General features: G+C 42.2%; 2 protein-coding genes across 2 annotated transcripts in view; one reads left to right on the top strand and one right to left on the bottom strand.

The window, feature by feature from the left end:
- MKRN2 (makorin ring finger protein 2) overlaps positions 1-3,906 on the top strand; it is a 43,083-nt gene extending 39,177 nt beyond the window's left edge. The window contains exons 7-8 of the mRNA XM_028518675.2: positions 2,447-2,591; positions 2,752-3,906. Coding sequence (XP_028374476.1) covers positions 2,447-2,591; positions 2,752-2,889 — 283 coding nt within the window. The 3' untranslated portion in view covers positions 2,890-3,906. The remainder of the gene's footprint in view (positions 1-2,446; positions 2,592-2,751) is intronic.
- A 187-nt stretch (positions 3,907-4,093) lies between these two features.
- RAF1 (Raf-1 proto-oncogene, serine/threonine kinase) overlaps positions 4,094-25,494 on the bottom strand; it is an 84,319-nt gene continuing 62,918 nt past the window's right edge. The window contains exons 3-17 of the mRNA XM_028518674.2: positions 24,718-24,830; positions 22,037-22,139; positions 21,339-21,496; positions 19,791-19,889; positions 18,046-18,199; positions 14,362-14,389; positions 14,126-14,253; positions 13,658-13,775; positions 9,401-9,485; positions 8,507-8,683; positions 7,365-7,411; positions 6,082-6,200; positions 5,574-5,705; positions 5,345-5,479; positions 4,094-5,111 (exon numbers count right to left, since the gene is read on the bottom strand). Of these exons, the coding sequence (XP_028374475.1) occupies positions 4,968-5,111; positions 5,345-5,479; positions 5,574-5,705; positions 6,082-6,200; positions 7,365-7,411; positions 8,507-8,683; positions 9,401-9,485; positions 13,658-13,775; positions 14,126-14,253; positions 14,362-14,389; positions 18,046-18,199; positions 19,791-19,889; positions 21,339-21,496; positions 22,037-22,139; positions 24,718-24,830 (1,740 nt within the window). The 3' untranslated portion in view covers positions 4,094-4,967. The remainder of the gene's footprint in view (positions 5,112-5,344; positions 5,480-5,573; positions 5,706-6,081; positions 6,201-7,364; positions 7,412-8,506; positions 8,684-9,400; positions 9,486-13,657; positions 13,776-14,125; positions 14,254-14,361; positions 14,390-18,045; positions 18,200-19,790; positions 19,890-21,338; positions 21,497-22,036; positions 22,140-24,717; positions 24,831-25,494) is intronic.

Here is a 25,494-nt window from a genome sequence, read left to right as displayed (position 1 = left end):
AATGCGCGGTGTTTGGAGCACCGCCTCTCGGGCCTTTTCTTTGTGGGATTTCTTCCAGTTCTGTCTTTTCTTCAGGCCAGAAAGACTGGATTTCACCATTGCAGTTCTATCTATCCTGAATAAACACACACCCAATTTTGGCCTGCTCTTGGATAAAAACATTTCTATAAAGGTAACTTGCTTCTTTGCCATTCCATTCTTCTAGGTATCTAACCTCTTGAAGAATCTTCCTGCTTCTGTTCATTCTCCAATGCCTGTAGGTCTTTTAAAAAGGTTTGTGTTTCTGGTTATCTGCAAGAAAGTCAGTCAGGTCTAGGAGAAGCAGTAATGGTTCCTTATTAATAGGAACCATTAATTAATATTATTAATAGGAACCATTAATTAATATTAATTGCTAAAGGCTTGGTCTTTTCCTATATTTTCCTCATGTAATGTCATTATGTGTCCACCAGAGAGCAGCAGTGGCAAGGCAGAGTAGTTCAGCCTGTACAAAGGAGCTCCGCTGGAGTTGTCCAAAAATCCTCATGTTATTGTTGTTTGAATCGTTCCTGGCCTTAGTTTCCATAGATGACTATGTTTTTATGCATTCCGCATACATTTACTGAGTACCCACTACAGGCCAGGACCTTCAAGCTAAGCACCAATGGGGGCTATCGAGTAGAGATCAGTAAAGGTAATTTCATGGAAAATTGCAAAGGGAGCAATTACGATACAGATATTCTGGTGACAAATTCTTCATGAGGGGCCCAAGCCAGATGTCACAACAGGGAACGCACTTGGGTCTACCTGGGTGGGAGTGTCAGGGAAAGCTGTGAAGATTGGATGCTTTTCCATGTGTTGAGAGTGAGTGGGTGGACAGAGCGACATGGGTGCTAAATGGTGCAAGTTTTGTGTTTGGAGAGCAGTGGGAGTGGTCTCTGAGGTTGAAAAGTATGTAGAAGGATGTGGTACGACCTACTACCACAGGGGCAGTGGAGACAGATTGGTCAAGTCTAATGGAGCAAAATAGGTGACCCATTGGAGATGCTCCTCTGTGGTAGTGTGAAGAGGTTGGAACCTGGTGGGAGGGGAGGCCAATTAAGAAATGACTGACAGGCAGGCAGCTGAGTTTGGCATCCTAAGGGTTTCAGCAGTGTGGGAACTGAAAGGACAAGCTGATTTGGGAGTGCTCTGTAAGCAGAAGTGTAATAGTTGGATTTGAGAGCTGAGAACAAGGAGTGAAAGTGAACTGAAAGCTTGAGTGCTTGGAGACCAGATGCGGGGGGTGACATTCATTTTTGGGGTGGGAACTAGAGTTAAAGCTTGTGTCCAACAGACTCTGATAAGGATGAACTGCTTGAGCAGTCATTTGAAGATTTGCTCAGAACTTTGGGGGCTGGGGGGGGTTGAAAAGTGTCGGGTTGACACAACTCTGCTTGAGTCCATGCCCTGGCCTCGAGTGCTGGAATCAGACCAGGTGGGAGTAGCACACAGGCAAGCAGCACACTTCCTTCCCCCTCTGTGGGCAGTTGCTAGGGTCTAAGAGGCCTTCATCGCTGGTCTCTTGCCGCCATCCCCTTGGCTGAGAAACTGGAGTCATCTGCCACCAACATATACCCCAGCTGTCCCCTGGCAGCAGCCCACCTTTTCTGTGATTTGGCTTTCTGCAACTTCCCTTCCCCAGCATTCCCATATGGCCCTCTGGGTTCTTGGGCTTTATTCCTTTTCTTCAACTTGGGATCATTTATGAAAATTTCATTTGAACAGGAAATGGGGATTCTCTCTTTGGTTGTGATTTTCCTCAGGAGCAGGGGTTCTTAACATAGGGATCTGTAGGTACAATTCAAAGATGGAAAAAAAATTAACATTTTGATACCTCTACTTCATAGACCTGCATTTTATGCACTCAAAAACACTGTTCAAAGAGGGGGGTCTACAGCACATAGTTTAGAACACCGGCTCCAGAGGGTGTGGACCAAGGAAAATTGGAACGAGACCTTTAACTTTAGGCAGCTAAAATTCACCACTTTCCCTATGACTCCCAAGTCAAGGCTTCCTGTGGTCACACTGACATCATTGCTGGCCCAGAGAAAGGGAACTTCCTTGGGTGGAGCTCCTACCGGGGTCTTGGAACTGAGATAGTAGCCCAGCTTCAGCACTTTGGAACCCATGACAGCTGGTTTGAGGAATGAACAATCAAGCCTACATTCCCTGTGGCCTTTCTGGAACATGGCAGTCTCAGAACGGTAGAGTCCCCTCATGCAGGTTAAGTTCTGTGTGAGGCCATATATCACAGTGGGAATTTTATCCAGCAGCATGGAAATCATCCCATTCTGAGCTTCTGCTTCCCTACCTATAACTGAGGTTGACCCAGTTCTGGCGTTAAAGGCAGAGATGGAGGAAAGCAGTGGTTTATCTGAACTTTAGATTCTCCCACTACCTTGATTTTTCTCTTCCCACTTTTTAGGAAAAAAGCTTGTAAGTACTTTGAGCAAGGCAAGGGGACCTGCCCATTTGGAAGCAAATGTCTTTATCGCCATGCTTACCCTGACGGGCGACTAGCAGAGCCTGAGAAACCTCGGAAGCAGCTCAGTTCTGAAGGCACCGTAAGGGTAAGGAGTTTGCCATCTCTAGTCGGAAGACTCATTCACCTGTGTCCCTTTCTCTAATAGCTTTCGCAACCAGAAATGGACAAAAGAAAAAGAGAAAAGCTACCCAGCCTTCATGTTGCCATTTATAATAACCAGGCATGTTTACTGGCTATTTTTGCAGTTCTTCAATTCAGTGCGGCTCTGGGATTTCATCGAGAACCGAGAAAGTCGCAATGTCCCCAGCAGTGAAGATGTCGACATGACTGAGCTTGGGGATCTCTTCATGCACCTGTCTGGTGTGGAGTCATCAGAACCTTGAAGAGTAGATGGGTCACCTGCATCTTGGGCTCTGCCAGCAGGGCCTTCCCCGAGTAAGGTGTGCAGAGCTTCCTTTACTGCAGCTCCAGGTGGCGTGTTGCTTGGATTTGAGTGGGGTTGTATTTAATCTTGGTCTCACCCATTCTCCACTATTACAGCCACGAGAAGAGTGAAGGATATAAAATAACCCAACAAGTGTATGGAATCACTACTTTTATAGTCAATATCTTAGTTGCACCTCAGGTTCCTCAGGGGGAACCAGCTAAACAGCCAGGCTGAGTTTTGACTGATTGCTTTTAGAACAAATTTGGCTCCTGTCCTTCATGAGCTTTAGCTCCCTGTAAACAGTCACGTGCAGTTGCCCCTAAAACGGATTTCTTTTTCTTACCAAAGGATTCTTCACTCCTACAAAGGATTCCTGCAGTTAATTTCCATAGTACTTGTGGTCAAAACTACACAGAACTTTTCCAGAAGCAAAAAAAATGGGTACTACACACACCTTAGTGTCCCAAATCAGAGCAGGAGTCTCATTGCTGTATATTCAGTGAGTATAAACTTTCTTCCATGAAAGGGAGGCTCTTGAAGTAGCAGGAAGTGTACATAGTAGCAGAGGTACAGCCCCTCAATTCTGGCTGGTTTGGGGGCAACTGGAAGAAACCTTGTGCACATGCCTCCAGGCAAACATGTCCCCGGCTCCCTCCCCTGTGGGCACAGGCCCCAAGGTAATTGTGCTGAGGACTCAGCACACACGTGCTCTTGTGTGTGGCTCCTACCCAAGCCATCTAGTCTTACCTGTAAAGCTTGGCTTTCGTTTGTAAACACTGAACAGCATCTAAAAAATTTGTTTGTGACCCAGCAGTAGTCCTCAGCATGAATCTGTCATCAGTTGTGATTTTAATTGAAGGAGCATAATCTTGTGAATCAGAACAAACTCATTCTAACCCTGAATTACGTATTTTTATAAATAGCTAGAGATCAACTATTTTGTAAAGTGCATTAAAGTGTGGGTAGAAAAAGATCTATTCTTACCTGTGTGCTTTATACATAATTTTTATAGTTATCTCTTTAGTGAAGGGTGACAAAGAACGCAGGCAAAGGCTGAATTAAGGCTCTAGGCCCATTTACTGCTTGTTGAGTCCTGTTACAGAAGGGATGAACAAAACATTTCAAGCTGTGAGCTCATGCTCGAAAGGAAGAAACAGCCATTAAGCCTACATTTAATTTATTTTATTAAAATAACATAATTGAGCCATTGAATAACTATTTCATCAGGCGCAATAAAAACAAAATTAAAATCCAATCAAGAAAACCTGTATTCCTGGCTTCCTTGCATACATATGCTGTGATTGTTGAGACAAAGCTGGCCAGTGGCCCCACCCCATAGGGGCAGCTCCTGGAAGACAAAATTCAGCATGATGGAAGACTGCTCCCTGAGAGGGCAGAGACTGGGAGGGGCAGGCCAGGCACCTCTTCTGGAAAACCATCCCGATGCATTGGAGACCTCCAAGAAATGGAAGTGTCCCATAGTACCAAAGCAGACTCCTTTAGGCGGCCGAGATGACAGTCCTGGGCTGTTTGGTGCATTATGTGCAAAACTACCTGTTTGGTGCCACACCACTAACTGAAGAAAAGTACTTCCTGTGATATAAGCATTCCTCATAGGACCTGATACTCAAAATTTATCCACGTTTCCCCTTCAGGGCTGGTTTACCTACTTTCATTTCCCCTCCGACTTCTTTTTCTTACCCTAAAAATACTCATTTAGCCAATAGCCAGGGTCCCAGATCATGTATCGCCATCAGCAGCCACTGGTGCAGCTTGGAAGAGGCTCAGCTCATGAGCATAGGAGACGCAGGTGGGAGCAGGACAAACCAGCATTGTGAATGGCCTCCCTCTCCCATGGCCAGAAAGGGTAGAAAAGAAGGCAACATGAAGTAAGGCCCTGTGAATAGTCTAGAAGGTCCTTAGCAGCAGCTTCTCTGAAAACGAGCTCTCCGCTTCCATAGAAAGGGAGCAAAAAGGTGGTGCCTGCTGATTTCCCTTCTTCCCCTGGTGGCCTGAGTGCAGGTGCAAAGTCAGCTAGAAGACAGGCAGTCTAGGGGATGTGGTCAGTGTGCAGGCATTGATGTCCTCGGTGTGGGCTGCCCGATGCAGGGATGGCTCAGAAGCGCTCCGGTTGATTTTCGGTAGAGAGTGTTGGAGCAGTTCAATGGAAGACAGGATCTGAAACAAAGCCAAGTGGTCTTGTTACCTGGGCCCTGGCATTTTCACAGCAGCTTTTGATCAGGAATCCAAAGACATACATTGCTCTCACCTTACCTGTAACATCTTATGGAAAGTAAGAGCCCTCCCTATTTAAAAAAAAAAACAAACACACCATACTTCCCTCCTTATTTCTCATTAAGACCTTCTGCTTTTAATTTAATCAGTTCCAACACCTTTGAGCTAAGTCTTACCTGGGGGAAAAGAGGCCTCTCTTCCTTAACTTTCTTCACGCAGTCTGCAACAAGCCGCTTCATTGCTTTGGGGCAGTTCTTGTATAGCTTACTAAGGTCTGGGGAGGCATACCCTCGGCCCACCATGAAGATAATCTGAGGGAAAGAAAACAGTTGAAGGAATACATGAATAAACAAGTGAAACCAGGGGCTTCCACAGAAGTTGAGTCCTTTGCGGCAGTGCACATACCTGATCTCGGTTGTTGATGTGGGAATAAGGTAGCTCCCCTGTCATAAGCTCATACAGCACAATGCCATAGGAGTAGACGTCGGACTGGAAGCTGAAAGGGTTATTATCCTGCATTCGGATCACCTCTGGGGCCTACAGGGACAAAAGGTGTATTCATCACCACCACCTGGGCCCTTAACATCCAGGGGCCCAACTATCCCTTCCATTGGGTATGAGAGCCTTTCCTCTGCCCCCTATAACTTTTCTCTGAACAGCCCCTCGACAACCCTCAGGCATTGCTAATTCAAGCCCAGAAATCCTGGTCATGGGGCATCCCTATCACCCAACTCCTCCAAGCTATGTTTCTACATGGTTCTGATCACCAGCTTTCTCCAGGAAACCCAAGTTCACCCCAGGCTGTCTGAGGTCACCAAAAACATCAGTGAGGTGGCCTGGACTTTGGGGAATTACAGAGTTCAGGGCGCCCCTTCTGCCCTGCACCGTGCTAGTGTGAGCCTCGCCTGCTTACCATCCACAGGATAGAGCCGGTGGGTTGTTCAACCTGCTGAGAACCACTCCAGCGTGACTTTACTGTTGCCAAACCAAAATCTCCAATTTTCACAGTCAGGCCTTCATGGAGAAATATGTCTCAATGCTTGTTAAGGACTCTGGTTTCAAAACACTGGTCAGGTTAATTTTGAAAAACTTACCAAAGTTCTTACTAGCACAGCATCTCTCTACCTCCCACCTGCCCCAGCCTTCTCTGGACTGGATCTGCTAGGGTTTCTGAAGTTTTAAAAAGTGCTCCTGAAAGGTCCCTTCTATCAGGAGGCACACGAGGAATGCAAGATGATTTGGCTTCCACCCCATTCACACATCTGGGTGCCACGTCCCTGGCCTGTGGTCTTCCCACATAATGTAGGTGCCTTAAACCCCGAGACTTACTTCTAAGAGTGCAGGCTGCCTTCTGGTGCTCCTCAGAGCTGAGCACAGCCTGCTGATTCTTTACCTTCATTTCTGCCTGCATTCTGCCCTCAAGAAAGATGTAAGTAGCAAACCTCTCTGTGATTTGCTACTGTAAGTGCTGAATGCTATCCTAAGACATTTCCAGTAGAACAGGTACCACTTGGTAACTTCAAAATCAGAACCAAACTCACCTCAAACTCACCAGTTTATGGCTGACTTCTGACTCACACCTTCTTAAAATCTATGGTGTCTGCTTTCATGGCATAATGTGTTGGCCCCAAACAACCCACTACAAAAAGGTATTCCATGCCTCAGACATGTACCCCAAATAAAAGCCGTGCCCCATAACCCAACTCAATGCAGCTGTTATGCCGCTCATGGCCACCAAGCAAAGTTTGGCTATACCACCCCACTCCTTTCAAAGGGAAAAGCTGGAGGAGAGAGGGAGATGTAACCTTGTTACATTTCATGCCCTTTAGTGTGAAAAATACCTTAATGTATTGAATATAATGAATTAAGTCTTAGAAAGAGGAAGGGTTGATTCTAATAGTAGCCTCCAAGGAAACTTTCTACATATTTAAGACAATTATAATTTTGAAAATCTTACATTTGGCTTACAGCTAATTTCTGACCAGATACACACATTCTCCACAACTAGGGAAAAAACATGAAAGACCAAAAAGCCCCACCCCAAGTTAAAGTGAGTACTAAACTGCATATAAAACTAGCCTACCTCAAGCATGACCCAAACACATATCTCAACTCTTGCAGAAATTTTAAAAGTCTCCCTCCTGTTTTCCTAAATTTAGAACTGAGCAGTGAAATGAAACTGCCACCAAAGGATACTGTTGGATTTCATGTCTCTGTGGATGATATTCTTTGCATGCAAATAGCTGTAAAGGGAAAATAACTATTAAAATCAGTTCAGGGGGCATGGCTAGAAAGCGGCTTCTAACTACATCTAGGGAACAAACCACCCGAGGGCCTGGCTCCGGGCATAGCTGAATTCAGGGGTTGGCCCTGCACAGGTTCAGGTGGGGACGCATGGTGCCTTACTGTGATGGGCAAGGTCACAGCAAAACGGAGCGACTCTTTAAGCATCATTTTACTCAAAAAAAATTTCTTACCATATATACATTCAATGGAATATTATCAGACACAAAAAGGAATGACACACTAATATATTCAATATGGATGAACCTCTCAAAAATATGCTGAAAGAAGCCAGACAAAAGACCTCATATTTTGAAAATGTTATAAAATTAGTGATGGTTGCACAACTCTAAATACACTTAAGAAACTACTGAGTTATATACTTTAAAGGAGCGAATTTTACGATGTGAATTTTATCTCTAATTTTTTTCTAAAAAGTAATTGTGACTAGTTATTTCCTAAAATGTAAGGTAGAACATGAGATTTTCTACAGCACTTACTAGCACAGCTTAGGCACACACAAAAGGGTAGTGTTAGTAGAGGTGCTAAGGAATACTTTAAGCATTCTCCAAAAGAAAAATAAATTGCCCTGGCTGGTGTGGCTCAGTGGATTGAGTGCTGGCCTGACAACCAAAGGATTGCTGGTTCGATTCCCAGTCAGGGCACATGCCTGGATTGTGGGCCAGGTCCCCAGTAGACAACATGCGAGAGGCAACCACACATTGACATTTCTCTCCCTCTTTCTCCCTTCCTTTCCCTCTCTAAAATAAAACCTTTAAAAAAAGAAAAATAATTCATCCAACATTTGATGCCCACAGAGGGCAGTGCCATGGGTATCTGGGCAGTGGCTGAAAGCTGAGTCTGAGCCCCATCAGGGCAGCCTTGGCTTGGGTGAGGAACATCACGTGACATTCCTTCAGCCGCCCCCAGAGGCTCACTTTCAGATGTGCAAAAATATCACAGAAATCTCAACAGACTTGGCTTTTCCTAATCCCAACTGCGATTTAGAGACAAGTTGATGCTTGGATCCCAGACTTTGTAGTTAGTCTACTTACTCCATTCCCTGAGCCGTCTGCCGGGCAATGTCAATCAACTGGAACATTTGGAACTTGGTCTCTTGGACATGCAGGTGTTTGTAGAGGCTGCTGCCTTCACACCACTGGGTCACTATCGCCAGATTGTCCTTCGTCATGTACCCCATGAAAAGCAAGATGTTCACGTGTCGGGTTTTACTGGAGTGGGGAGGAGAGAAGGTTCTGAACTTTCCCTTGTTTCAGCATAAAGAGATCTACTCTGCTTCCACAGTGACATCAAATCCCGTGTGTTCTCGACACCACCCGTGCTTACAATCTGCGTGGCTGGCAAAGCATACACACGTGACTACAGATAATCCAGTTGGTGTTCTGAGCCACCAAAGGAGCCCACTATGATTCACCTCAGTGCTGGCCTTGTTTGTAGGGACAACATTCTTTTTATCAGCATACACTCCCAGTTCTCCCCACAGGGGTCACTGGGACCCTGCTTGATGGAATTCATCAATATTCAGTTTGCTGCTGTAAGTCCTAAATAGTGACTCAAAGATTTCAGAGCTGAAGGTTTAACATCCAAAATAAATCAAATTGGCCATTATCTAGAGCTCATGGAAATAAATGTCAAAATCAAACCTATTTTTCCCTACCTCAAACCAAAGCTCAAGACAGAACCTGTGCTATAAGATACAGTGTGCCCAGAGACCTAAAGCAGTGGAAGGGGGTAGCTCATCAAAAGGGGCTCTTCTAAAGGTCTGAAAACCACATAAGCAGAAGGAAACCTGCCACTCCCCTTCACTTGGAGGAGTTTCAACCACAGGTTTGCCCTGTGCAGCCCACTTGCTCTGTGGTTTGTGTACCACCACCCATGCGCCACCCTTGCCACTCCAGGGGGGCTGGACAGGCCAGCTTTCTACTCACCGCAGTACAGCCACCTCGTTCCTGAAAGCCTGGAACTGCTCAGGTGTGGGGTCAACAACCTTTAGGATCTTGACTGCAACGTCTCCTGCAAATTAGGTTGTCGTCAATACAATCAGTTGAATGATCTTTATTTTTCATATACCCTAGTTTTGAGATATAGTCAATCATTTATTCAAAAGTCATGTACCTATACAGATGAAGAATGATGCAAATTTCTAAATTATTTAAGTGGCTGAAAAAAGTTATATAAGCCTGGCATCCTGAGGCAAGGTTTCGTGTAACAGGTCACAACCTGGGCCTGTGAGGATGACATCAGTGGGTGGATATGAATGGCCCAGCAGATTCTGAACGTTTGGGGCCAGAAAGGCTGGTGCTAGGCAGCAGGCCATTTAGCAAGCAGTTGTTAAACCCAGCAGCCACGTTTCAGTGAGACCTCGGGGGGTGGCTTGTACAAAATCAAAGACATATTGAAATTAGCTTCCTTGCTTTCAATACCATTCAAAAGAATCCCTAGTGATTACTACTGATTGCTCACTACATGCTGGTAGTGTTTCACGGGCATTACCTCCTTTAATCTTCACATTTGGTCTGCAACATAAACACTGTTGTCCTCATTTTACAGAAAACAAAAGTTTAGCCACAGATCATAGCCAGAAACCAAAGTGCCAGAACCAAGATTAGAATCCCAGTCCAACTCCAGTGACTACACTTCCAACTACAATACTGACAGAAAACTAACCACTGTCGATCACCATGTGCCTCTTTACATAACCTTAGCAATAGCCATGGGTCACTTCTACTTTATGGGTGTTACCAATTTAGAAGCCAACTTCAGAAGTACTTTTATGTCATATTACAGAAATTACTTAATTACTTAAAGCCTATTAGGACCTCAGATTTTCATGGCAAATGAATTTACTAAAGTACAGCCTTCTGGTGGTCAAAGCGGGAGTTAGTTAAATAACATCTTGAAAGTACTTAGTGCCTCCACAGAGCAGGCATGTCGTACCTTTGCAGCCTCTGCTGGAGACTTTCTGGGAGCACCGACTGATAGAGAGATGGTCCTTACAACAGACCCCCAGCTGCTGCACTGTGACCTCTGGTTTTACCACCTAAAGCTCAAGTCCCCACTTAACAACTGGCTCTCAGTCCACTGCCACAAGTCTTTACCAAGAGCCCAGGGCTGCCTGCAAAGGCGCTGCTGACCTGGGATGGAAGATGGAGCTAGTAAACCATGCGGCCCCAACCTCGGCTCCTTATGGTTCAATAGAACAAGCGTCTTTAGGACAACTCATTCTGGAGCAGTTTGAGTCAAGATGGGGAGGAGGGGACAGAAGTGGAGTAAGTCTTTTGGTAAAGAGGATGTAGAAGGGTCTGAAGGAATTGGGACAGAAGCCAAGGGGAGGATCTTACTAACTGGGAAAGAGGCTGCTCTGAACTTCTACACCAGGAACAAAGGTGAGGTAAGGGAGGGCGGGGTAAGAGAAACCTCACCTGTGCTCAGGAAACTCCAGCGTGGGATCTGGCATCTGTGGGGTAGCAGGGAAGCCAGGGAGGAGTCCGCTGCAAGAGCCCCAGTGAACAGGGCTTATCCCTGTTAAAAGTTCATCTTTCCTTTGTCCCATCATCGCGGCCAGCTCAAATCCTCTCATCTCTCTAAATCCTATTCTCCAGAGATACATCACAACTATGTGTAAGTCATCCACAATACCTGAGGTTGGGGCCGCCTGGTTTACTTCATGCAAGTCACTGATAAGAAGACTGAACAGGGTCAAAGCAAACACAGAGCCCCGTGTCTCCTGCTGGGACCCATCTGCCAGCTAGCTTACAGCGAACAGGTACAATAACAGGTTATATGAGTATGCGGTTTCTCACTCAGAAACCCAAACTCTCTATGACCCTGTTCCCTAATTTACATGTAAATACTTCAAGGACTGCCATGATAGGCATTTAGTCAAATAGGGACAATGGGCAAACATAGGAAAATGGATATCAAGTCACAAAAAGAACGCTTTTCTGCTTGGCAGGAACTGTCCAGACCTAGAATGATATCCCGTGGGACCCTCCAGTCCCCACCCCCCAGGCCTCACTCCTACTTAGCCTTTCCCCTCTTAACTCTGCTGAAGCCAGCAAGACCTCCTTGACTTCCTCCAACAGGCCAGGTGAGTGGTCCACTTTGCACCTGCTGTTGCTGCCTCCCCAGGCGTATGCATCACCCTCAGGCCTCATGAAAATGCCACTTCTCAGCAGACTCCGCTCCATCAATCTACAAGAACTGTGACCTGGGGCTACCACTCCACACACACCTGCTTCCCTCATTTTTCTCCTTAGCATAAAATACATTATGTACTTTGCTCTTTTTGGATATTGTCCCCACCAGAATAAAAACTCCAGTGAAAGATTTTTTATCAAAGTTTTGTTCACTGCTTCATTCTTAGTCCCTCGAAGAACACTTGGCATTAGAAGAGTGCCCGGGAAGAACCTCAAAGAAACGAATGAATTCTAAGATGCAGCTGTCTGCAAGATAAGTTATGAATTAACAAGCTGCCTGTTTGAGGCTCCGCAGTGGGAAGTGGGGGCAGCCTCCGGCAGGGAATACTGAGGACTCGGCAGCATGCAGCCCAGGTCAAGAATCAGTTTCTGGCAGGGCAAGTCCGGACTCGGTGCCCTGTCTCAGGCCCCCAGGCATGCCTGGGCCCAAGCCTATAGATTTAGGTCAGGGTCCAAAACAACGTCTGCTCTCCAAACTATCCAAATAACTCTCATATATAGTTGACAATCTTAAAGCACCTAAAGGATGGTACTTATTTACATTAGCAAGTAATATAAATGGCCAAGGTAAAGAGCCAGGAAACTTTTTATGGAGGGTAGCTACATGAAGTAGTTAACCAGAACGTCTTATTTTCCCTTAATAGTAAAATTAGAGGGAAATACAGTATGAACAAGTTAAGACATTCCTATTGATTACTGTGTTTTTAGTAAGATACTAAGTTGTATCTCATTCATCATCATTGAAGAAGGAAGCACTATCTATTGTTGGTAAACGTAGAATGTTTTAACCTTTTTAAGCACCAGTTCATTTCCCTGTTTAACCATTTAAGATTTTCTAAAACATTATATACACCCTTGCTGTCTAGAACAGAACAGAATGAACGCCATTCCTCCTCGTCTTACTGACTCAGTGAGAGGTATAAGCCTTGGCCTTAGGCTGAGACAGGGATCCCCAGACAAGGGTGACACCAGACTGCTTGCCTCACACTAAGTGGCCCAAGACACTCCTCCAGTTTGGAGATCTGCTCTTGAGGGTTTCTGTTCCTCCTCACACTGTCCATGATGGTCCTTGCCATCAGTCTGACAGTCTCTACTGCTGTGTTCATCCCTCTTAATGTGCTGTTTGTAATTAGAAGAAACTAGCAAATCAGAACCCAAACTTATACTTAAAGGGAGACTCTGTGCTTAGACCCAACGGCCTCTTCTTTTACATAAAATGCGCTTTCGTTCATGGATCTGAGTCTCCATCTTGCCTGCTTTGAAACCCTTCTGTTTACTTTCATAGCTGCTAGACAGAATCAAAAACTTAAAAATCACCAAAGCAGTGATTTTAAATGGACTGGATAAAACATCATATACAGGAACCGGAAAAGCAGGGGGAGTATAGCACAAAACACTCAATCTAGAAATTATTGTTTCCTTGACCTTTCTGTTTTTCTTCTTTATTCAGAGACCTTGGCTCACTTTCTGAGAGGCTGACGTAAAAGTCAATTGCTCCAAAAAAACCACAAAAGTCCATTGCTCCTCGCTCCTGATTTTTGAGACTCTTAAGTTAAAAAACTAGATTCTTAACAGCATTCAACATGTTTATCAACCTTCTAACAGGAGTCTTCATGGCAAAACTAAAGATTTTTATTTATTTTTAGAGAGCGGGGTAGGGAGGAAGAAACAGAGGGAGAGAAACATCGATGAGTGAAACACTGATCGGCTGCCTCTCGCACGCCCCCAGCCCAGCCTGCAGCCCCGGCATGTGCCCTTTCAGTTTGCAGGCCAGCACTCAATGCACTGAGCCACACTCTATCCAGGGCTAAATAACATCTTTTTATAAATAAAATAAATAAAAAGAATGCTATGAAGATGTAATCAGCACCCTGGAGAGTGCTGCCTCAAGCCACAGAGCTCCATGACTCTTACCCCTGCAGACCCTCTCTGGACCAAAAGTTGACTTTTCACCCCCATACCTTGAAGTAAAGGCCCCAAACTTACCGTGCCACTTGCCCTTATAAACAGTTCCAAAGGAGCCTGACCCAATCCGAGTGGAGAGCATCACTTCACTGGCTTCTATTTCCCAGTAATAGCTTGAATCTCTCTGTCCACGAGGCCTCTGAAACAATCAAAGATCATCAAATATACTCCATGGAATGGTAAAGTTGTTTCTTAACAAGGGTTTCAAAGATCAACTCCATCTTCCCATATCTTTTAAAGATAGACATATTAACTAGAATTCTAATTTTTATCTTTTGAGAAAACACCATGTTAAGTTGCACCCTCCCTTAAATAAACCAGCAAGTTTTCCCAATGCCAGCATACCTGAAATGGCACTGACATTTATGATTCATTAAATGTTTTTGTTTTATTAGAGATCCCTCCTACCCCCAAAATTAAAAGCATTCTCATTTCTAAGTTTTTCTTACTGAACCCTAACCTGCAGGAGATAGTACTGGCCATACTCACAATTTTGTTTTTCTCCTGGGTCCCAGATCCTGGTGCCCGCTCTCTCTGCGCTGGCACAGGGGTTTTGGGCTGTGACCAGCCTGTTGGGCTCAGATTGTTGGGGCTGCCGGACAGGGCTGAAGGTGAGGCTTAACAGACAAGACAAACAGAATCCACACATGGATAAGCCAACAGAAGATACCCAGCATAAAGAGAAAAAGCCCATTACTATTTGCTAAATGACTCTGGACAAGTACCTGATTCACTGTGACTTCGAATTGCATCCTGAAACAGAAAAGGAAAGCTGGTCAATTTCTGCACCAGAAAAGATGCTCTCTAGGAAAGGGGAAGAGGAGGATTTGCAGGAACAAAGAAGATTATAAAACCTCTAAAATGCAAAAAGTCTAATTACACACTTTCTTTTGAATAAATTCACCAAATGTCAGTGGCTGATATCCCCAAGAGTGTTACCATCAAATATTAACGGGACTGATATTAATTTGTCATATATAATTAAAACCAAATTCTTATCTCAGAAGCAAGCAATGCACACAGCAAACATACTCTTTTAGGAAGCCTAGCAAAGTTACTATCAGCTAAGATCTTCCCTGTGATTGGGGATCTTGCTCCAGTGAGGCTCAAAAAAAAAGTAGGGAGCTCCACTGACACTCACTCTTACTCCTCTGAGAGTTCACTCGAGCACATGGACCAGAAGCTGAATTTGATACGAGTGAGCACTGTGGCTATATTACTTTATCCGAGCCTAAAATTGTGGAAAGATGAAAGGATCATAATCCCCTAGTCCAAACCCTAAATTTTACATGTAAGAAAACATGTAACAGGACAAGAGACTTGGCCAGGGTCACACTGCCAGTAGGTGGCAGAAAGAGAACAAGAAACCATCACCATGGATCTTGGCCTGTGCGCCACAAAACACTCCTCAGACCTCATGGGCACGCTCTGAAATTAGCTGCATTCTACGCAGGTGAGTGAAGTCCGATACTATCTTTAGAATTTATTATAAACTGTTTGGGTGGAACAGTTTAAATCACAAGGCCCTCCACAAAACCCAAATCCTCATTTTATATATCCTCACTTGGGAGTATGTAAATAGTAAGAATATAAAGCCACTTGTGGAATATAAATCCACATCCTTGAAAAGGATATTTTTCTGGGAAGTCCTAGTCGCTCTGTTTTCTTTGTGTCACCACAGCCAAGACAAGATACTTTTTTCATGCAACTACCACTGCAATGCTCCCACTCCATGACACCTTTACAGGATTAAAAGAAAAGTCATAAACCAGGCTGCCCACTCCGCCTTTGGCAGCCCCACCAAAGCATCCTCAGAGTTTACCAATAAAGCCTGGTTCTGGGGTGCCCACACCTGGCAACTCTTCAAGAATCACATAGAGAGGTGTGTAAGGTGACGGATTCCCAACCCCTCTCCTCCCAACCAGGACGGCGTAGGCATGTCCGGGAGAGCGGGGGCAGGTCCGAGGGTCCGCCAGGTGCAACAGGATGACTGCCAGGTGGGCAAAGCGTTGGCTCAAAGTAAACGTGAGCTTTATTAGAATATGAAGCAGCTAGTTTTATTACCCAACTAATCTATTCTTTGTTCTTAGTTAAAGCATGGCCCAATCTGTTTTTATTGACCAGAATTATATTCCCACTTACTAGGATTTTTTCCTTCCCTATGTCTTATTATATACCTCATATTTTTATCCTGTGTTTATTTCTACACTTGGAATGAGTTATCCTAGAAAGGACTTTTCAATCATCTTGGAACTTAAATATTAAAGAGAAATATAAGTGGCTTAAACAAAGTAAGAATGTGTACTTGAAAAATGCTGAATCATATGTGATAAAAAAAATTAAAATTTGCTGTCTCTAAAGTACAGAGAGGATTAAGCACAACAGTAGTTCTAGTTTACTTTTATAACAAATATTCAAGAATTTTCACTTTTAATGTTTCCTCTAAGAATTAGAGTACTTACATAGGAACCAGTCATATAATAGAAAAAAAGCAACTGGTTATTATATTATCAGGACTAACCATGATAATAGAAATAAAATTCATAGCTCACATGACCTCCTCACAATAATCTTGTGATATTCAAAGTACACCCCACCCTACAAATGACTACAACAGATTCCACATTCAGAAGCCAGTTTTTTGTGGAGTCCCTGCCAACTCTGATTGGTAGGACAAGTATGTCTAAGTGACCTGAGGGTTGAGTGAGGTAAGCCGTGCCTGAAGAGGCAGGTGTCCCCGAGGTTTTCCAAGGAACAAATCATGATGTAGAGAGAGCACAGTTGCCTCTAATAAGCTTTTATCAGAGACAAAGGATTTTCAGGGCCTATCAACCCAACTGACAAAAACAAAATTATCTTCTGGAGGGTGGGCCTCTTGTAGTATAGACTTCTCCCACTAGGTGAGTTCCCCATATGTATCAGTGTACCGGCTGGAGTTGTTGTGAGAGGCTGTGTTCAGCTTCAGTGAATTTCTTTTGATGACTCAATATGTTTGCCCATTTCATGATTGGTTATTTACAAGCCCACCTCCCACAATGCGCTGAGTGTTCAGCAGTTTTGGACCAATAACATTACCCCCATGCCCTACCCTCCCTGTTCACCCAAATCTCACCCCAAGTGACTCTGCGACTTTCATTTTGGGTTTCCCCTGGATGAGAAAAGTCCTCAAAGGGAAAAGTTTTGCCAATGTGGAAGAGGTGAAACAAACAAACAAACAAACAAACAACAAAAAATGCAGAAGCACAAGAAGGCATCAAAATTGATGAGTTCAAAAACTGTTTTTGAGCAGTAGAAAAAGTCTCAATACGTGTACTGCATCAAATGGGGGATATTTTAAACATGACTGAAGTTTAAACATGTAAGATTAAATGCACAATTATTTATAAATAAATTCCATTTTGGGGGGTCCCCCTCGTTTTTCATTTCTAAACAAGGTATAAACAGAATAGTGACGCTGTACCAACCAAATAAATCCAGCACTGTTCTTGGGTTGGAACTGATTCTTAAAAAAAATTTTAATGCCTTCATCCTCAAAATCACACTTGAGAAACTTATTTCACTTATCAGCAATACCATATACAGTATTTTTTACTCCTATATACTCTATTATAAAACAAAAAGTGAAAGTATGACAAGAAATATGTAAAATGTTTAACTTAGTGATTATTTCATTTTTGACAGTCTACGATCTGACAGTCTTAGCAACCCTGTTAATTGACAAGAAAGCAAAGGCATGAAGAAGAATACCTACTCTTCCCCTCAAACAAACTCCTCTGGACCACGCCCTGGGAGAAGCATTCAGGCTGTTATTCTAGTCCAAAGCAATGAGAAATAAAGAAGAATAAAGAACAAAGGAAGTGTTTTAAGTGTATTCAGTTGTTATTAAAGATGAACTAGAAAGCAAACCAAACAAACAGAACATACCAAAAGCCAAGAAAATAAAAAGCAGTTTGAAAACGTTAGCTTTGGGCCCTTTCACATCTCCCCTAAATACATGCTGATTCAAGTCCTATGACCCCACCCTTCGGTTCCTTAAATAAAAACATTTGGAGTCTTTCAGAGAGTTTCTAGTTCTCCATCACTATTATTTTCTTTCCTGCACCAAAATGAAACTACTCTTTACTCATCTCATTCACTAGCTCACTGAAATCCTATTCAAATCTGACATATAAAAGTAAGTTCAAATGTTAACATTTCTTCAGAAAATTTTAGTTCTCCACTTGAATGATATACCAACCAGATTACCCAGCCAGTCTAAAGATGTAGTGGATAAAAAAGAAATTCAGAAAGTCCAGAGACCTAAGAAAATGCTGCAACATTATCACGTTTGAAACCCTAAACTCTCTGGCCCAACAGTCAACCCCACACAAATAACTGGTCCCCATTTCCACCCCATAGGGCCCCATTACCTCAATCATCCTGCTGTCCACAGGCAGGGTGGTGCTGACCATGTGGACATTAGGTGTGGACGTCGACCTCTGCCTCTGGGAGAGGGAACCTTCAGAGGAGGGGCTGGAGGTGTTGAACGTGAAGGCGTGGGGTGTGGAGTATCTGTGCTGGGAACTAGGCAAAGGAAAAGAAAGGTGATACTGTAACAGACACTTAGGCCTCCCCCCTGGAAAAGTTACTCAACTACAGACTTAATTAAGATGCTCTGGGACAAGCCCCACTTGTACTACAACCTTTCACAGGTGTTCTTTTCTTTGTTGTTAAATATGCAACATTTCAAAAATTTCTTCTGTCTAGGTGCTTTGGCATGCAAATTTTTAAAACGGAAATAATATATGATCTTGGAATTCACATGAAAAGAATACCACATTATAAGTTTTTCTTTTTTAAACACATCACCTCTAGAAAACACTCCAAATTTTTAGACCATCTCTGGGAAAGAACAGATTAGCATTTGCCAACCTACAAAGCTAGCTGGAATTTGCCCAGTTTAATTCAGAGACTAAATTAGAGAACTTTAAGGAAAATTATTTAACAGATGGTTAGACCTGCTAAGCATGTCTACAAAAAGGCCAGCATTTTATCTACTGTCCATCCTCTCCCCCCATAACCAGCTCACGAAGTCTATCACTGGGACTTCGGTTTCTAGGTTGCAGTATCTAACTGTGAAATTAATCACTGGCCTCTTTCAGAATGCCATTCCCCCACCAACCAGCCTGGAAACACACATGAAGTATAATATTTTCACTATGTGCTCTAAAGATGTTTTGTTCCGATTCAAGTAACTCTGTGAATGAAGTCAAGAGATGAAGGGTTAGTTTTTCTAACAGAAATCGCTCTGTTGCCTTGGAAAACTGCCTTCCCAGGTACTTCGATGTTTATGCCCTCAGAGTCCTGGCTGCTTCTGTGAAATCTTCAGAAGCAAGCACAGTGTTTTGGTCAGATGTGCATTTCAAATTGCTAAGAAAAATAAAATCATATATCCAGGTATTTTTCAATACAAATCCTTTGTTCTAAAATATGCTGCTTTTAACAATTCTATGATAGTTTTATAAAGGTCATTAAACATTATACAATTAAAGTAAGATTTTGGACAAAGATGTAGATTTTTTTAAGTACCAAAGTCACATGGAACACTAAGCAAGTCATGAACTCCACAAAACTCTGATTTTAATAATGGAAAACAGAATAAAGACAAGGTATATTCAAATTCACAGGTATATTAGAAAGAATATTTATATTAAAAAATTAATTAGATTCTTTTTTAAGATAGCAGTTTATTAAATACCATGGTCTTAGCAATGCAAGACCATAATAAGCATTTCAAAATTGAGTGTTTCATTTTTATTACATCACTCTATATAGTTTTGGGACCCTCTCCCTGAGGCTCACCTCACTACATACTGGAGGCAAAATCTCAAGGTTTTAAAAATGTGATGATATTAAGGGGCATACCATAACAACAGAAGATACCTCTAGTCAGGGTCACTTTCCAGAATGTAAGAACTAAAGGACCACAAAGAGAAAGTTCTTCATTTGTTCTAACACCAATATTAAGTTCCACAGAAGCAGCAAAGAATTTATACAGAGAAAGGAAAGAATGCAAACGAATCCTTTTCTTTTGTATTCAAGATTCAAGACCACCCGCCCCAATGTAGCTATCCGAAAAAAAAAAATTATAAAAGCTATGGGTAAAACAAATTACCTAACAGGCATCCGGGAAACAGACTCTCGCATCCGACGCATTGTCAAAGAAGGCAGTGCTGGGACCCCACTATCGCCAATAGTTGAATTTGGAAACAATCTAAATGAAATCAGAGAAAGACTAGTTCACAGACTTGGAGTAAATTTTACAGAGTCAGCCCTGCCTTGCCTTGCAAATTAACAGCTCCTCAAACTGAACTTTTCCTATTCACATTTTCTTTCATCATTTTAGGCTACCCAGAGTAAAGAGATCACCAACCCAAATAACTGGGTTTGAACTGTGAATAATATTGATCTGCCAATGAATATACAAGCTCTATGTGTTTTTAGGAAATACTTGTCAAAATACTTATGTCAAATTATATTTCTTGAAGCCCCAGTAAGGCATTTTTATAACAAAAATCACATAGAGCTTTTCTGGAAACATTCTGTCTTGGAAACACATAGATGAAGACTGAAATATAAAGAAATAAGTCACATTCAGCACCAGAAGTCATTAGAGGAAAAGTGATATTGACATTAATTGGGCATCTTCTACCTGTGAGATGAGCATTTGTGCTCAGCAATTTCACATTATCTCAAATAACAAGAACATTGCCAGGAAGGTAACAACCTTTTTCCAGCTGAGTGAACTAAGGCTCAAAGGTGGTTATAGTTAGTTAATGGCAACATTGTAATTTTAACCCATGTCTGCAGAACTCCAAGACCTGTGTCATTTATCTTACACAAGATCTCTTTGCAAAAGCAGTATGTCACTACAACAAAAGCAAAAAAGATGTTCTCCTTGTGGTTTAATGATTACACTCAGTTTACCCCTCAAAAAAGGATAAAACTTCAACTTTGACTTTTCATATCCCTATTAACAGTTTTTAAAAGGCACTTTGGAATATGAAATTTTCAAAATTCATTTATTTATTCTTAGAGGGGAAGGGAGGGAGAAAGAGAGGGAGAGAAACATCAGTGTGTGGTTACCTCTCGTGAGACCTCTACTGGGGACCTGGCCCAGAACCCAGTCATGAGCCCTGATTGGGAATCGAACCGTCCACCCTTTGGTTCACAGGCCAGCAGTCAATCAACCAAGCCACACTAGCCAGTGCTAGAATATGTACTTTTAATTTAAACCTTACTAAAAGGCATTCTGTCTATCGGAAATATATTTTGGTAACTGGTTTGTTCCCTGAAGAATACAAATGTCTCTTAAGGCTGTACATTCAAGTAATTTCAAGACAGTTTCTCTAATTTGAAGTGAAGATAATGTGTACTGGCAAACTAATAGATGACACTGTCTTTTATATCCCTTTGTTCTTTATGTTACTGCATCACAGTATGACAACTTCTTTATGACAGTAATACTCCCATCTTCTCATTTTAGAGTTATTCCACACTAAAACTCGATGGTTTACTGATGTCATCTTTCTAAAGTAGTTGGTTTCCAGATCACAACAACTCATTTACTAAACTCTGACTTGTCAAATATACAGTAAGCAATCTCAAAAGAGGTATACCTCCTAATCCCCTTATATTATTTTTAAAAAGGATGATGCCTTACAAGAGTTGTCTGACATTACTCCAGTCCACACACATAGTAGGTACTTTGGTGCTACAGTGCTCATGAAATTTGTAGCCACAAGTCTGACATCGAAATCCATTTAGCAGGAACTTCTGACACATGTCACAAAACGCAAGCTTCAGAAAGGTCTTCCGAGCCTGGAATGACAAGAACATGGTTGTAAATTATGCTGTAAATTACAAATGAGAGGTGACAAAAGACAAAGTAATGTCCTTCTTGACCACCAAGAGGTTTCAAAGAATGAAAAATCATACTTCCAACATTTGTAAAATTCATAACTAGAAATTAAAGTATATCTATGATGCCCTGGCTGGTGTAGCTCAGTGGATTGAACATATGCCTGCAAACCAAAGGGTTGCCGGTTGAATTTCCAGTCAGGGCACATGCCTGGGTTTCGGGCCAGGTCCCCAGTACAGGGCGCGTGAGAGGCAACCACACAATGATGTTTCTCTCCCTCTCTTTCTTCTTCCCTCTCCCTCTCTCTCTAAAAATAAATAAAATCTTAAAAAAACAAAAGTATATCTGTGACAAATGAAGCCTAAATTGCCTTACTGTAAAACAATGGCATAACTAGAGACTTAACCAATCCAACAACATATATGCTTATCACCTCTGAGAAATTCCTGCTGGTCAAAGAACCCAACATGCCACAAAGGAAGAAGAGATTTGCAACTTACAAAGTTGTGTGTCGTGAGGGGAACATGATCCAGGAAATCTACTTGAAGTTCTTCTCCAATCAACGAGGCAGCATCAGTGTTCCAATCTAAACGTGCTTTTTTACTAAAGGAAATTTTTAAAAACATAACACAAAAGGGAAACGTTTAAACAAGGTAAGAGTTTGATGCCAGTAATAACAATAGCGACTATTTATTTCCTGCTACATAAATGCCAAACTTAATCACACACAAAACAAATTTACTTAATTCATACAGTAAACCTATGAGGTAGGCAGTATTATTCCCATGTTAAAAATGAGAGAATTGGGCCCTAAGAAAGTAACTTGCTCAGGGCAACACAGTGGGTGTTATGAGTCTAGTATTAGAATCCAAGGTAGATTGGACTCCAAAGCTTATGCATTTAGAATAAAGTTTTTCTTTAAAAAACGAAATACAAAAATCTCATGATAAAGTAAATATGCAATAAATTGGACCTTGTGATTTTTAAAATCCTATAAAAAATCCTAAAACCCTGTAAAACTAGTTACATATGCTGCCACAATAACAAAATTTAATCTTCACTTGCCAACTTCAGTCTAGAAGATAAATATAAAGAAAGCCCAAATAAAATGTATTTTTCTATTAATATTAAGTTGGCCAAAAAGTTCCTTTGGTTTCTTCCATATGATGGTTCTAGTAGTGCTTAATTGTCTTTAACTTCATTCAAAACAATTTTGTTAGACTGTACTGTGACAGCTGTCATATCAGTGTGCATTTAAAAAAACCAAAATTGCTAAATTTTTGTGCAGACATTTTAATACTGAAGATGGAAGAAAATATGCAAAATTTCCAGCATTATTATCCTTTATTATTTCAAGAAAGGTTGAAACGCAGAAAAGATTTGTACAGTGTATGGAGAAGGTGCTGTGACTGATCAAACATGTCAAAAAGTGGTTTTGCAAAGTTTCATGCTGGAGATTTCTTGCTAGATGACACCCCATGGTCAGGTAGACCAGCTGCAATTGATAGCAATCAAATTAAGACATTAACTGAGAACAATCAACATTGTACCACAGCAGGAGACAGCCGACACACTCAAAATATTCCAATCAATAAAGTTATTGGTGAAAATGAAAGATGTGTCTTATTTTATGGAAAAAACTAAATGGACTTTTTGGCTAACCCAATACTAGGCTCAGGTCTGTAGTTTGAGGAGTTCCTAACTTGACAGGAGTCTTGACTGTCGTAATATTTACCCTGAAAGCACTCTTTTTGTGCCTAAACAAGACAGAAAATCAGTACGTTCAAGGAAAATGTAGTGCCCAGCTCCTTTCTCATGTCTTGTCTAGTACATCAGGCCCACTATCCTGAATGATGAATACTCTCAAGTAGGAAGAGAACAACACATAATATACCACCATTCAAATCTCTTCCTTTGCTTACCAAAAATATTCCAGCTAATGCTGTTGTTGCCATTAGCTGATAGTAAATCATCTATCCCTTAATATAATTCCCTATATACAAGGTCTGGGAAATCCCTTTCACTACATAATGCTGTTCTGCCCTAAAGAAAAATGAGGGGTGGTGCTGTCTTCCTACCAGTCTTCAGCTGTTGTCTATTCAAGAACGAACCCCAGGTAGCTCTAAAACAATGCAGCCCTGGATGAGAGTGGACCAACTTCATTTTCTCGGAATCACTCTTGCCTTTTTTCTTAAACAACAGAACTGATTTCTCACAGTTCCAGAGGCTGGAAGTCTAACATGAGGGTGCCAGCATGGTTAGGTTCTGGTAACAGCCCTCTTTCTGGATTGAAGGCGGCTGCCTTCTCACTGTATACTCCCATAGCTGGGTTCTCTAGTCTTTTAGGGAGCACTACAGATTGGCTTGGAGACCAGCCCGAGGCTATACCCAGATAAAGATGACATCTCTTACAGAGGTTTGAGGCATATCGTAAGTAGAGGAATTCATGCTCATTCCTTTGAGTCGACTCATTCCCTGGGCTAGATTCTCAAATTGGAGGACTCCTTGAACTATAATAATGTAAGCTGAAACCCAATACCAAAACTAGCACTTTCCAAGAAAGAAAAGATAAGGTTATTTATTCACATTTTGGGAAAATAGTAACAGATAATGGGTAATTATGAATGGCTCTGATATTCTAGGGTATATTATTACTCCTAGTCTTAGAGGGGATGCCTCTATCTTGCCACTATGGATCTTCCTTGAAACACGAAATTCTTCTGTATCTTTTAGCCCTGCGTCAGTCAAACTGTAGGGATTCAGTAAATATTAATTGAATAAAATAAATGAGTGAATTACAAGACAGCCAATCTCTTAAGAGTAGCATTCTTTTAACTATAAACAGCAATACAAAAACTTCCTGACTACCTACTGTGTGCACTGCATTAAGAGCAAATATGAATATCTTTGCTCTCAAGAAACATGCCATCTGACATTACTGTTTCCATCTATGGGAACACCTGACATGTATTTATTTTTCAATGCAATGTTTTCAAGCAATAATTTCAAGCTCTTAACATTTCATTTTTCTGAACCATTTCTTTGTAAACAAGGATACACAAATACACAGTATTTTACAGGAAGCTAGTACATTTTTTAAAAAAGAAAACAGCTATCATTTCAAGCTCGGAGATCCTTACTAGTGTGGAAGGGGAGCAAACTAAAACTCTTGGGTTCTTACCCTTTGTGTTCATGGAGAAGTCTGAACACCGCACAGCACTCTGGTTGCAGGCCCCTCACCTTGAGTGCTTTCATAAGGCAGTCATGCAAGCTCATTCCATTTCGTACATTGACCTACAAACAAAGGACCATCTTTAGGACCCACACAGGCTGCACGCCTCTTGGAAAGGTGAGCACAGAAAGCATCGCCACTGATTATAATGGTGTACACACACACAACCAGAATGTCCTGCAACAGGTGAGTGCTTGAATGAGGTATGGAACATCTGTATATGTCACATTATGCCACTACTACATTACTCATAATAAATGGCCTGAAGGGAGGGGTGTCCATGATATGTTAATTGTCCTGGGGAAATATGTTTCAGAATAATATACAAAGAAGGACTTCTGGCCAAGATGGAGGTGTAGGTAGATACGCTTTGCTTCCTTGCACAACCAAAAGAAAGACAACAAAATTAAAAACAAAAAACAACCAGAACTGCCAGAAAATCAACTGTATGGAAGTCCAACAATCAAGGAGTTAAAGAAGAAACATCCATCCAGACCAGTAGGAGGGGCAGAGAGGATGCACAACAAAGCAGTGGCTGGAGGACCAGGAGGTCCTACATTCACATGCAGATAAGCTGGGAGGACCAACAGGGGAGTGAGACAGACCATACAACCTAGGGTCCCAGGACAGGAAAAGAATGCCTCAAAGCCTCTGACTGAAAAAACCTGTGGGGGTTGAGGCAGCAGGACAAACAGCCTCACGGAAGAGTTCACTGGAGAGACCCAC

Source organism: Phyllostomus discolor, chromosome 7 (assembly GCF_004126475.2).
Source record: "Phyllostomus discolor isolate MPI-MPIP mPhyDis1 chromosome 7, mPhyDis1.pri.v3, whole genome shotgun sequence".
NCBI lineage: Eukaryota > Metazoa > Chordata > Mammalia > Chiroptera > Phyllostomidae > Phyllostomus > Phyllostomus discolor.
Note: the sequence above shows the minus strand (reverse complement) of the source record. Positions and strands in the feature narration are given on the sequence as shown.